Genomic DNA, 12168 nt, shown 5'->3' with positions numbered 1-12168 from the left:
CCCTCCTGAGTACCGTACCAGAAAGGTACCCGGTGCTCCGGGCAGACACCGTTACGCCCGTACCGGAGCGTACTGTCTGCAACCCACCACTATACCAGCCCCTTTTTAACATGGGGGGAAAATGGTGTGTGGAAGGTTCAGAAGAGGGTAGGAAAGGCTGCACCCAGAAGGTCTATAGATTAAAGGCTTCTCAGTCCCTCTACTATATCTTGAACCCAGTGTGAAATTTTATTTAGCCATTAATGAGTCAAAATTAGTTGTTCACAATTACATTATTTTTCTGCTGCTATTTGAAAATAATTTCAGCCAGACATGACAATATTTCTCAGAGGGCAGATGTCTGTAAAGTACGGCATTTATCAGACTATTCCAAAATCAGAATACTCTGAGCATTACAAAATTTCTGTCCATGACACTTATTTGGGATATGAAGATAAAAAGAACAGTTTATCTGGAATGGACATGTGAACACAAAAAGAAATATTAAAAACATTCATCAAAAATATAAAACACAGCTATTACAAATAATTTAAAATATTTTCCCCCACCAAATGGTGCAGAAATGTCTCTTATAAATAGAAAAGAAAATAGCAGTTTGCAAGCTGGATCTCTTGCTTGGTTAACCAGACTTTGGTTTTTCAAAGGGTCTTTGGTTTGCAAGTGCTTTTCAGTGAAAGTTCAACTATTCAATTCAGCAGCTTCATTTGATCGGAAGAAATCCAGCAACCTCCATCATCCTTCTTTGCTTTTCTTCATTAATTTCCTGCACCAGCACAATCAAATCACAATCCAAGTTAATAAATCTTGTTTGTGTTCCATGGTCATGCTCTAAAACAGGAGAAAAAGGGAGAAAATCAATGAAATAGAAGATAGCAAATATTTCTCAATGAATCAAATTTTCCTAATCAAATGCAATAGACGTATCACCACTACTGTATTTCCTTAGTTTTCAAGGAGGTTGTATACGAGGCTTCCTCCTCAATTTATTTAGGGCAGTGGTTCCCAAACTTGGCAACTTTAAGACTTGTGGACTTGTGGACTTCAACTCCCAGAATTCTCCAGCCAGGCTGGAGAATTCTGGGAGTTGAAGTCCACAAGTCTTAAAGTTGCCAAGTTTGGGAACCACTGATTTAGGGTTTAAATGAGATGACCTCTTAAGAATAGTATCAGTAAAGCAGCAGTTACTTTCCGGATTAGAAACCAAAAGTGGCTTAGCACAATGGTAAATGTTGGCCTCACTTACACAGTGAGTAAGAGCTACTTTCTCAACATCATGAAATGGTGGAAATATATTTGGGTTTGTAAGATTCTGATTTACCTTTACTGGTCAAATTTGGCCTGCAGCTTAGAGATTCTTAGCTGAGTGACTTCTCATTAGCAAAGTATTTTGAGAGTACTTTTCTCCTATCTGGTGGGTTCTATTTGTGTTGGCACTCAAACTGATCAATGTATAAAAACCAGTGCTGGGAATTGGGAGGGGGAGGATTATGGCCTTAGGGCATTTGGAAGGCATCTGAGTGAAGAAGGCACTATGGTACTTGAAATTGATGAAACTTTGTGACACACCTGCTGCAAAGCACCTGAACGTCCACAGGCTTCTCAAATGACAGGGCAAGCCACATTCAGAGAGATACAAACACACATCAAGCTTTCGGCAATGAAGGATCAAAGCATATCCTACAGGGATCTCCAAAAGAACTTTCAACCCTAAGGGTTGCTAAGACATGTGTTTCACAACGCTCCACTAGTCATTAACAAGTAACTGAATATATTGTATGTATTTTAGAAATAAGTGCTACTTTTGCTATGAAACCTTGTCACTTGACACTTGTATCCCCTAAGAATTTTTGCTCAAAGCGTGTATAACATTGCTTAAAGTTGGAAGCTCTCCTTCTGCCTTTGTGCACCTCCATTTTAATTGTGTTTTAATAAAACCAAGAAAAATGCTAACCCTGAATTATATAAGTAACATTAATGGATGTTTTTTTTTAAATTACCCTGCATCCCCTATTACAAGAACAATGATGCTAGCTCATTCTCCCTTAGTAGTTACAGTTACAATTAATGATCGTTTGTATCAATGAATCATCTAGCATGATTGGTTATCAGGTTGGGGAAAGGATGTTGTTGATTTAAGGTTGGTATATCTGTTGGGTTTCTGGCTACTTCTACAGATCACTGCCTCCTAGCAAAAATGCTAGTTGCAGCATTGGTGACTTCATCCCGCAGTTCAATATGCATTTCTAGAACTAGATGCTGTATGTGTTGCCAATAGCTCTAATTACTCAAGAGACAAGGAAAGTGAACACATTTCCTGAAGAACTCAGTACTAGTTCAATGGCTGCTTGTAGTCAATTTCTATCCTGCTTCCCTTGTATTAAGCATTTCCTTTCTGGGTGACCCTTAATTGTGTTTTAAAAAAAATCCCTAAAGCTGTGCATCCATTAACAACTTCTTAAAGCAACAGCATCTTTCCCTGCAACCATGCAGGCTTGGTAGGAACATTGCAAACCTGGGAAAAGATGTCTTTGGTTTAGAAAGTTGATAATATGTACTCCAAAGCATCATTTTATTTTCTCTTTAAACCTGAAGCAATGCAGAGCCCTCACTATGATGTCTGGGAATTTTAGACACAGTAATTTTGAAAAATTAGAAAGTGCATGTATACAACACTATATTTGCACATTTCCATGTTGGTCAGAACATGGCTTGCACATGGTAAAAATGCTAGCTTAAAAAGAGAAGACTATAGTGATTACAATAGTGGGCTATAAGGCTGCACTGCAAGATCATTATTTAAAAAAACAGCAGGAAAGAGGTTAAGAAGTTCACTATGGGAAAAAAAATCAAAACATCTATGTGATTTTGCAGCTTGGATTCTCAATCTTTAACTAATTTTGGACATCATACTAAACCAGGATTTACAAATGTTAATGGTGAAGCAAAATCAAACATATTAAATCAAACCAAAATTTTATATCTCCCTGCACTCTAATAATTATCTTTTTAAATGGCTTCATCATCTTACATTTGCAGAAAAAGCAAATTATGTTTTTTCTTGAGTTTCCTCTTTGAAGGATAGCAGTCTAAAACACAGGGTCATCTTGCTCACAGATACATACAGGGCATCTCAGTTTGATGTGCAAACCACACCAGGACTAGCATAATGATTTAGTTGGCTTAGCTCCCTATGCACTGTTTTGTTAACCAGGGTCTACCTAGCATGTTGTGCTACACTCTACAGGGAATAGCCCAATTCATTAGCAAACGCATTAGGCTTGCAGCTCACTTTCGTAACAATGTCCATTCCGTCTAGGCAAGAAGCCAGCTACGAGAAACCCCTTTTGCAAAGGCGCCTTTCATTCAGGTTCCTTCACTGCCCACTTAAGGAACCGCTGCACTCAATCTCCTTGTCTCCAAGAAAAGCCGACGGTTGGCCGGAGAATAAAGGAGCGGTGGCGGGGTGGGTGTGGGTGCATAACTAAAGAGGAACCACAACTGAAGAGGAATCATTCATCATGCCGCCAACCTCTTGAATCTTTTCCGGACGCTCGTATGCATCTACGTCCTCTCACCTCGGCTAGGCTGGTCCGCGAGGGACTGGCAGGGCGCGGGGCTCAGGGCGCCCGAGCCAACCGCCGGTCGCGACTGCCCGCCGCCGCCTGCTCGACGGCCTCCTGCCGGCTCTTGAAGTCCTGGATGGCGCGCTTGTTCTGGAAGTCGATGAGCGCCATGGTGATGGAGGCGTTCCAGCAGCTCTCGCCCGGGCACCGAAAGTCGATCTCCTTGCGGTCCGTGGTGACGATGGTGAAGTAGACGTACTTGCCGGTGCGCTCCACGCAATCCACCTTCTGGATGGAGCCGAAGCGCAGCTCTTTGGCGCGGGCCCTGCCGCCGGCCCCGCCGCTGCCGCCGCCGCCCTCGGGCGAGAAGAGGCTCAGGCTCTCCTTGCTCAGCACCACCTGCTTCTTCTTCCACAGCTGGAAGAGGCTGTCGCTGCGCTTCTCCAGCTCGCCCTCGCGGATCACCTCCGACGCCGGCCCGACCGCCGACGGCCCTTTCATGCTGCCCGCTCCCGCCGCGCGCTCCCGGCCCGCTCTCGCTTGCTGCTCCTGCACCGCCGCTGCCGTGCCACGCGACAACGACGCCGGCTCGCCCCCTCTCTGCTGTCGGGTGCCGGGGCTGCGCGTCTTGCTATATCGCACCAAGAGCCGTTTATGGCCTCGGAGTCCCGGCTCCACCTTGCTGCGAGTCTCCCCGCCCACGCTGTCGCCCGATTCCCTGGTGCCAGACGGGGCTCCTCCCTCCGTTCTCCGCCCGCGTTCTTGAACCCACGCTACAGATCGCGCCCCCTGGGGGGAGACGTGGTCCGACAAGGCGGAGGGTGCTGTGAGGATTACAACGATCGGCGCTAAAAAAAAAAGGGGGGGGGGCGATAATGTGACGGAAAGATCGAATGCAAATTTCCGATTTTTCCTCAGTTGCGGGTATGGACAAACTTCTCTACTAGGTGGTAACTGAATACGTGAGCCACATTTGCCCAAAAGTCTTATTTTCGAGGCGAAGTGAATGAAGTTACTTTTGTAGGTGCTCAAGTTATGATGGTGCATTCTCGCGTCGCAAGGAACCATTGTGTGCAATTGCCAGAAGTTCGGAGTTCAGAATGCAGGATGGAAAGAGTTTTCTCGTGTTATTTTTTTCATTAGTGAAGTATAACAAAGAGGCAACATCAAAGACACACGACTACAACAATATCAATGAAAAATGGTCCAGGGCCACCAGAAGACAAAGAAAAAGAATTTTGTATCTCCCTTGACACCCAAAATGGTAAAAGGGGAAGTAAAGAAGAAGAGACACATCATAGATCATAGGTTATGATTAGCCTATGATGTTAGCATCTTCCATGTCACTCACACAGGTTAGGATGTGTAGGAAGTTATCACCCAGCCCTCTCCCAGAAAAATGAAATATGAAAGAAATATGTTTTAAAAGACAGAATAGCTCCCTGTAGCTTCCTGCCCATCCCCACTTTCTCAATGGGCCATTAAGAAGGTCAAGCTAGTCCACTTTACATAATAAAGGCTTCTCCACTTCAGCTGCAGGGGGATGGGATTAAAGCATGATAATATTGACCCCAACTGACCACATGGCATCTGAGAACGCAACCAAACCTGGATTCAAAACACAGTCCAGAGAGTTGCCCCTGCAAGGCCCCATGGGAGTCTGACAACCAATCAGAATACATTTCTTACACAGGAACAGGAAACAGAGAGGTGGGACTGTACAGGTTATAAAAAGCCTAGCAAGCCCCTTCCTCAGCCCTTCTCTTCTTCTCCACCAACATTGAAGCATGTGATCATCTTTTCTGTTCAGGGCTCAAGCCATGTGGTCCTGTCCACCAATAAACCATCTTTCCAAGCAGCCTCCATGTCTCCACTCTCCAGTGTCTTTTTCCCCACTTGGAGCTGAACCCAGAAGGACATTTCTTTCATCAGATGCAGGAAGGAAAGCGGATTGCATTGGCATACCCAGCCCCTGATTTCTGCGTACTTCTTGGATGGTTGTTACAGAGTGATCTTAGCTGGTCTTAGAGATCTGAGCAAGCTGAGCAGTGTGGGACAGGACGTGATCTACAAAAGCCTGAGATACTGCAATTGCCTGCTTTGGGCAAGGGTGATGCGAACCCAAGTGAAAAGTTCCTCCTTACATTACATCCTAATCCAGAAGTCCAATCACTCCCTAGCAAACCAATGTCATTAGTCAGGGGAAATGGGCATTATTGTCTATGCGTGGAAGCATCCATTGTTCATTCACAGAAAACCGAAGCATACGTTTGGCATACATGTGGAAACACAAATGTTAATATTTATATAAAAATCCCAGTATTTTGAGAATCCATTAGTTGCAGACAATAAGAAACAAAATACCGTAAATAAAACAGTTGCCCTAGAAATGATAAGCAATAGTAGCAAATTACAAAATAATGACAAAATAACAAGTTTGTCAATACCATTTCCATTCTGTTCGAATCCTATATGAAGATTAGCATCTTCCATGGCACTCACATGAGAATATCACTTTTGAATCATCTGTGAATGTGATTCATTTCAAATCTTAAAATAGCTTCTAAGATTAAGGAATGGCTGTTCCAAGAGACCAAGCATCTGGAGGGCAGCAAACCTGGGATATAAGGCCTTGTATTTTGAGGGGCCCTTAATCCCAACAAAGCTATAATATGCAAACGTTCAATTCCACGTTCCTTCATGTCTTTTGATGAAATATTTCCATCTGGTTTAAACTTTCTGAGCCTATTGCTTTCATTGCTCATGTTGATTGTAGATGATGGGACCCCTGTCCTACAAATCTGGAGATCTCAATACTGGAGAAGTCTCCTCTCCGGCTCACTTAGGTTTTGCAGGACAGGGTTGTTGCCAAGCTCCATTTGGTGAATCAGCTGCAGCTACTCCACAAAGGAAACTTCTTTTTTGTGTCAGAGTTCCTGGAATAGAAGCCATTTCCTTTTTTTTCCCCCTAGGAAACTTGAAGTGCCTATAATTTGTTGCTTATGTTAATAATGTTAAGCAAATCACACCTCCTTTTTTTCCTCTGATGACACTTTGGGGCAATTCTGTGAGGGAGATGATGTGACTCTCCAAATGCAAATTTGAATTTGCCCAAAGCATGATCTAGATGTTACCTTGATGAAATACAAATGTGAGAAATATTAGGTAAAATGTAATGTGGTGCTTCCTCCTTGGGCTGAATCACCATGGTGGTGTTCAGATAATATGCTAAGCATTAGTTAGAAGGCAAAAGACTTTATTCAGAGAGATGGTTTTTGGCAGACTTAGAGAAGTTGCCACCATGTGGGATATTTTTCCAACTTGCCAGTAACCTGGAATACCAGGCTGATCTGATTTCCCTTCCGAGGACTGATATAATTCCATCTTGTTTAACTTCTTAAACCAGCCAAAGTTGACCAAGTGCAGCCACATATTGATTCTGGTGTTATTTACCCAAGTTTCACTGGGGAAAAAAGCATTGACCTGGTTCATATTATATACTAAATTATAAATTATAATTACAAAGTACAGAGGTTGAGTATGATAGGTAAACCAAGCCAGTGTGATTTGTTGAATTGGACTTAGTATATTATATGAATGTATCCATAGTACTTGTAAATTGTGGTTAATGTCTGCATTCCATTCATTTGTTTAAATATTTCACATATGTTGTCTTGAATGGGGCCTGGTGGCCTTTCATATTTGGACTGTGTTTATCTAAAGGCAGGGTCCCAAACTATTGGTGGCTTGAAGAGCGACAAAAGTTATTAAAGATTACTTGCCAAAAGAAAAAAAAGTAAACATTTGGCAACTTTCAGTAATTGGGGCCACCCAGAGAACACACATACCAGAAGCTCTTGAGACAATCACTTTAGTTACTTTAGTTATCTCCTAGGAGGCTGGGCATTGGATGGGTGGCTATGGGAAAGCAACAGAAGGGAAGAGTTTGTTTCCTGTTTGGCAAATCCAGCAGCTCCAGGCAAAGGAAAGAAACAAGAGGTTGCATGAGCAATGCCAAGAGTGAGAGTAAGTATATATTATATTTGCAGGAACAGTTTTTGGCACATACAATCCCTTACATATGTATATTTATATGTGGGTATACTGTAGACTCAGCATAGCCATTTTCTGAATAAATGCATACATTCAGGAATGGCCTTTCCCAAGACTTTCCTGTAATAACGCCTGTTTTCTTTGTTGATATTTTGTGAATAAACAATTCTTTTTTTAAAAAAGCATCTGATTAATCAGCAGTGCAAATAAAGCTTCTGCACCAGGTGCAGTTGAAAGCACCACTTTTTGTAAGACTAGGAACAGCAGCACATTCCCTGAATTCCTGAGTTTGAAGAGCTGTATCTAGTTTCATGAGATTAAAAAACAAATGCAAACATTCAAGATGGAAGTAGTTTAAAGTTTGTTTAAAGCGGTATGTCACATCAACAATGTGATAATCAGCAAAATATTGGAAACTGACTGCAAAGTATAGCAAGTCGCTATAGAACCAAGCTAAAAATATAAAGTATTGATGCATTCCTAAAACGACAGAATAAAATCTGTCTGGGATTAGAAAGCTTTTACTCTGTATTAAGCGATAGGTAAAGAGGAAGCCCAGTGAACATCTAATATGGCCTAAGACTATTGAATTGTTATTAATTAAAAATTCAAAAATTAGGTACCTACCAAAGAAGCTTCTTCAGTTCTGACTCACAACTGAAGAAGCTTCGTGGATGAGAAGTGAAATGTTTTCAAGGAAAAACAAAGTCCAATTGCCTTTTAAAAAAGAACCTTTGGGACAACCAGGACTTGAATGACTGAGAAACTCCATAGATAGTTACGGGTACATAACAGTTCATTCCAAATGAACATCAATATGACTTCATTTGATTGACTGTATGCCAAGTCATTGTCAACTCTTAGCTCCCACATAGAGTTTCTCCATGAATGATTTATTAGAGAACAAAAAGAAAAATGATGTCATATGTAATGAGAAAATCGTTTGTAATGGCAAAATCCATCATTTCCCAAGTGCTTCCTGAAATTAAACAAAGTGGATATTTGTTTGATAAACCCATAAACTGATTTCCTTTGGCCTCAGTCCTCATGAAGAAAAATAAAAAGGATTTTATAGCATTTGCACAAAGGAAGTGGTCAAAGTATAATTACCTAGCATCTTAGACTGTGGAAATTCCTCTTTACTTCAGTCAAGCAGGCATTAACCAATACTGTTAAATAATGTCATCCTGTGTACTAATATTTATCTGATTGGCATTCCTTTCTTCTAAGCAATTTTTAAATGTTTCTAAATTATTCTTACAAACCAATATGCATCTTTGGGTGGTGAGAAATAAGCCTTTTCTGATAAGTAGAAAATTCATACTATTTATTTACAACCTAATTAATTCTTAACATAGTTGCTGATGATTTTACCCTGCCATAGTTTTATAACTTTCAATTTAAGATATTTTTGTGTTAAACCTTCAATCACTCTGAGAATACAATTAGTGATTATAATTACCACTACAGAAAATTGTTATAATTATTAATAAATACATACTGTACATATTAATAAATTAACGCTTAGCATATTTGACCATACAGTTTACTAAGCCTCTTTTGATCTGTCAAGACTTCATAGACCTGAAGTTCCATTTATTCATTAAATAGTTGTCATGATGAAATATCATCCTTGCTAGCATAATTTTGATTATCTTTCAGAATAATTTAAATTACTATACAGTAATAAGTTAATTTTTTGCTTCCATTACTTTAACTTGTTGGTTAATGATTTCTATTGCAAATGGCGATTAGCCTATATACGGTATGTATATGTATATGTATATGTATATGTATATGTATATGTATATGTATATGTATATGTATATGTATATGTATATGTATATGTATATGTATATGTATATGTATATGTATATGTATATGTATATGTATATGTATATGTATATGTATATGTATATGTATATGTATCTATCTATCTATCTATCTATCTATCTATCTATCTATCTATCTATCATCTATCTATATAAAATGGCTGTGTGTGCATGTGTTCGTGTGTGTGTGTGTGTGTATGTGTGTGTGTGTATTTTCTAGCATAACTCTGGAATGCCTTGAACAATTTCAACCAAACGTGGTACACAGATGACTTACTTTCTGGAAACAAATATTGTGCAGGGTAAGACACGCCTAACACCCCTCGGGTTGGGGGGCTGTTCTGTTAAGATAAGCCTGTTGTGCCTTAAATGGCTTCTACTGTACAGCGCAGTGGGCTTGCCATGGTAATGGCTTCACAGTACTCTACAAGGGGGCTCCCTCTGGTAAGGGGGAAAATCCAACATTAGAAATTACGTTTGATCCGGACATTTTAATAAATACCTGGGCAATGCTGGGTCATCAACTAGTATTTTATATTAAAAATCAAAATAGAAAAATTAAACTTTGCCTTTGTTAGCTTCAAGCTTTAATAGTTTCTTTCAATACATCAGAAACTACATTTATCCCTCTTCAGAAAATTAGAGTGCTGTTCCTACTCATTTAATTCAATACTGTAAAATTACCAACCAAATTTCAAAAGACTATAACCAAAGTAGTCAAACAGAGGCAGGATGTGGATAATCACACCAGATAGACTCAGCTACAATTAATACCTAATACATAGCACTTCATATTTGGAGTGTGAGCAATCTATATTGAACATGCATTTTGGAGCAGCTGAAAAAGGAATATATGATTTGATAAAGTCACTCAATGCCGCACTATTACTGCTCCCTTCTTCCCATCAGGAAATGTGCTGAAATGGGTTTTGGTGTATGTTGCTCTTTTATAGGTTAACATGACCCAAGTAAAACCATCAGTGCAGTAAAATTTTCAGATTCCACAGCTATCAGGAAGCTCAGTCGGTCTCAAAAAGCTAAACAGGATTGGACTTGATTAATATTTGGATGAGAGATCACCAGAAAATTCTAAGATTTTATGTTAGACTGGGAAATGCAAAAAAATATAGACAAAATTTGTTAGAAACCTGTCCAAGGTGTCTCTTGGAAGAAAATGCTGAGCTCTCTCAGTTCTATCTTCTAGAAGCTAGTTTAAATCAAATTGTGGAGTCCTTAGTGCTCTCGGAACTTGGTTGTTTGATTACAAACATCAATTACCTGACCAGATAGCATCCTCAATGCTAGTGAGTGTGGTGCGGGTGTGGTTGTCTCTTTGGCAGTTGTTTGATTAAGATATTGTTTTCAGCTTTAACATTTGTTTCCTTGGTAATTCCTTGGTGTATTGTGTTCTGCTTGATTGTTTGGTGGTTAATCCCTGTTTAACTGGGTGTTGGCTGTTGGAGAGGATGTGTTCTGGGTATTTTGTTTCCTTTTTAGTTTTTTTTTAATTGTCTCTTTTCAATAGTGTATAAATGTGGTTTATTTCTATGTGTCTATTAATGGCTTATTTGTCTGGGTGCCAAGCTTTCAGGAATTCTGTAGCATTTTGGGGTTTACTGAGGATGCTCAGTTTTCCAGCTGAAACTATGGTTGGATCTGCCCATGTGTTGAGATATTAAAGAGTTTTCATTGTGTCTTCTGATGGCCAGTTGGTTCTCATGGTTGTGCTCTGCTAGCATTCTGCAGCCTGTCTTATATAGTGGCCATTACAGTCCTTAGACCAGTGTTTCTCAACCGTGGCAACTTGAAGATGTCCGGACTTCAACTCCCAGAATTCCCCAGCCAGCAAATGCTGGCTGGGGAATTCTGGGAGTTGAAGTCCGGACATCTTCAAGTTGCCAAGGTTGAGAAACACTGCCTTAGACTGTATGTTGTAGATTACTCCTATTTTTTCATCTTGGGTTACTAGGGCTTTTGATATGAAATTTTGGAAGGCTTTAGCTAGTTTGTGTGCTACGGTGATTCCATGTGGTTGCAATAGTCTGTTGGTTGTTTCTGATATATATTGTAATGTACAACAATATTAGCCTTTCAATATCTTACTGTATGTTGGTTATACAGTAGTAGATTGAGTGGTCAGGCATATTTTGATACAGCTGCATGGGTATCCATTTTCTTAGAAGATGTTGTACAGACAGTCTATTCCCTTTGTTTGTATTTGTGTGTGTTCTGGGTTGCTGCAGTGTATTATGCTTGCCTAAATAATGTAACAACTCTTTTTGTAGGAGATTGGGTTGTTACTTTGTTATAGAATACTTGATTAGTATGGATTATTTTTCAATAGACCTGTGTTTTTTAATTTGCTGTCATTTGAAAAAAGAAAAAAAGTATAATCTTACATTAAATTTCTCAGCAACCTGCATGTTCAGCAAAATGAATTAGTAGGAGTTCTCTGTTTGGTCAAACTGTTCAGATGATGAGCTTGTTGCAAAGTTGTATGAACTCAGTGGAAACAGACTGCTTGCTCCACAGATAACTGTCTGTTTTCATTCAGGCGTAACCAAGATATAAATCATAATTAGAGCACAATATCTTACACATGTTAACACTTGCTTTTCAACCAGGCTGTGTCTCCCATATTGTAATCCCTCAAACTTTGGTGATGCTGCTGATATCACAAAACAATAGGAATGCCTGAAGCACAATTCTTTTGCAATTGT

The 12168-nt window shown here is 39.9% G+C and overlaps 1 protein-coding gene across 1 annotated transcript; it reads right to left on the bottom strand.

Moving 5' to 3' along the window:
* Positions 1-428: 428 nt before the first annotated feature.
* Positions 429-4207, bottom strand: LOC148049577 (pleckstrin homology-like domain family A member 2). The gene is made up of 2 exons (XM_087716899.1): positions 3576-4207; positions 429-828 (listed from the first exon to the last, which is right to left on the bottom strand). The coding sequence occupies exon 1, from the start codon at positions 4062-4064 to the stop codon at positions 3618-3620; it is 447 nt and encodes a 148-aa protein (XP_087573025.1). The 5' UTR covers positions 4065-4207; the 3' UTR covers positions 429-828; positions 3576-3617.
* Positions 4208-12168: the final 7961 nt, after the last annotated feature.

The sequence above is a fragment of the Thamnophis sirtalis genome, unplaced genomic scaffold, assembly GCF_051295495.1.
Source record: "Thamnophis sirtalis isolate CommonGarterSnake01/CBP01778 unplaced genomic scaffold, rThaSir2_p1.2 scaffold_1, whole genome shotgun sequence".
In the NCBI taxonomy this organism is placed as follows: domain Eukaryota; kingdom Metazoa; phylum Chordata; class Lepidosauria; order Squamata; family Natricidae; genus Thamnophis; species Thamnophis sirtalis.
Note: the sequence above shows the minus strand (reverse complement) of the source record. Positions and strands in the feature narration are given on the sequence as shown.

Coding starts and splice junctions, on each gene's coding strand:
- LOC148049577 (XM_087716899.1), bottom strand. CDS start 4,064: ATGAAAGGGCCGTCGGCGGTCGGGCCGGCGTCGGAGGTGATCCGCGAG.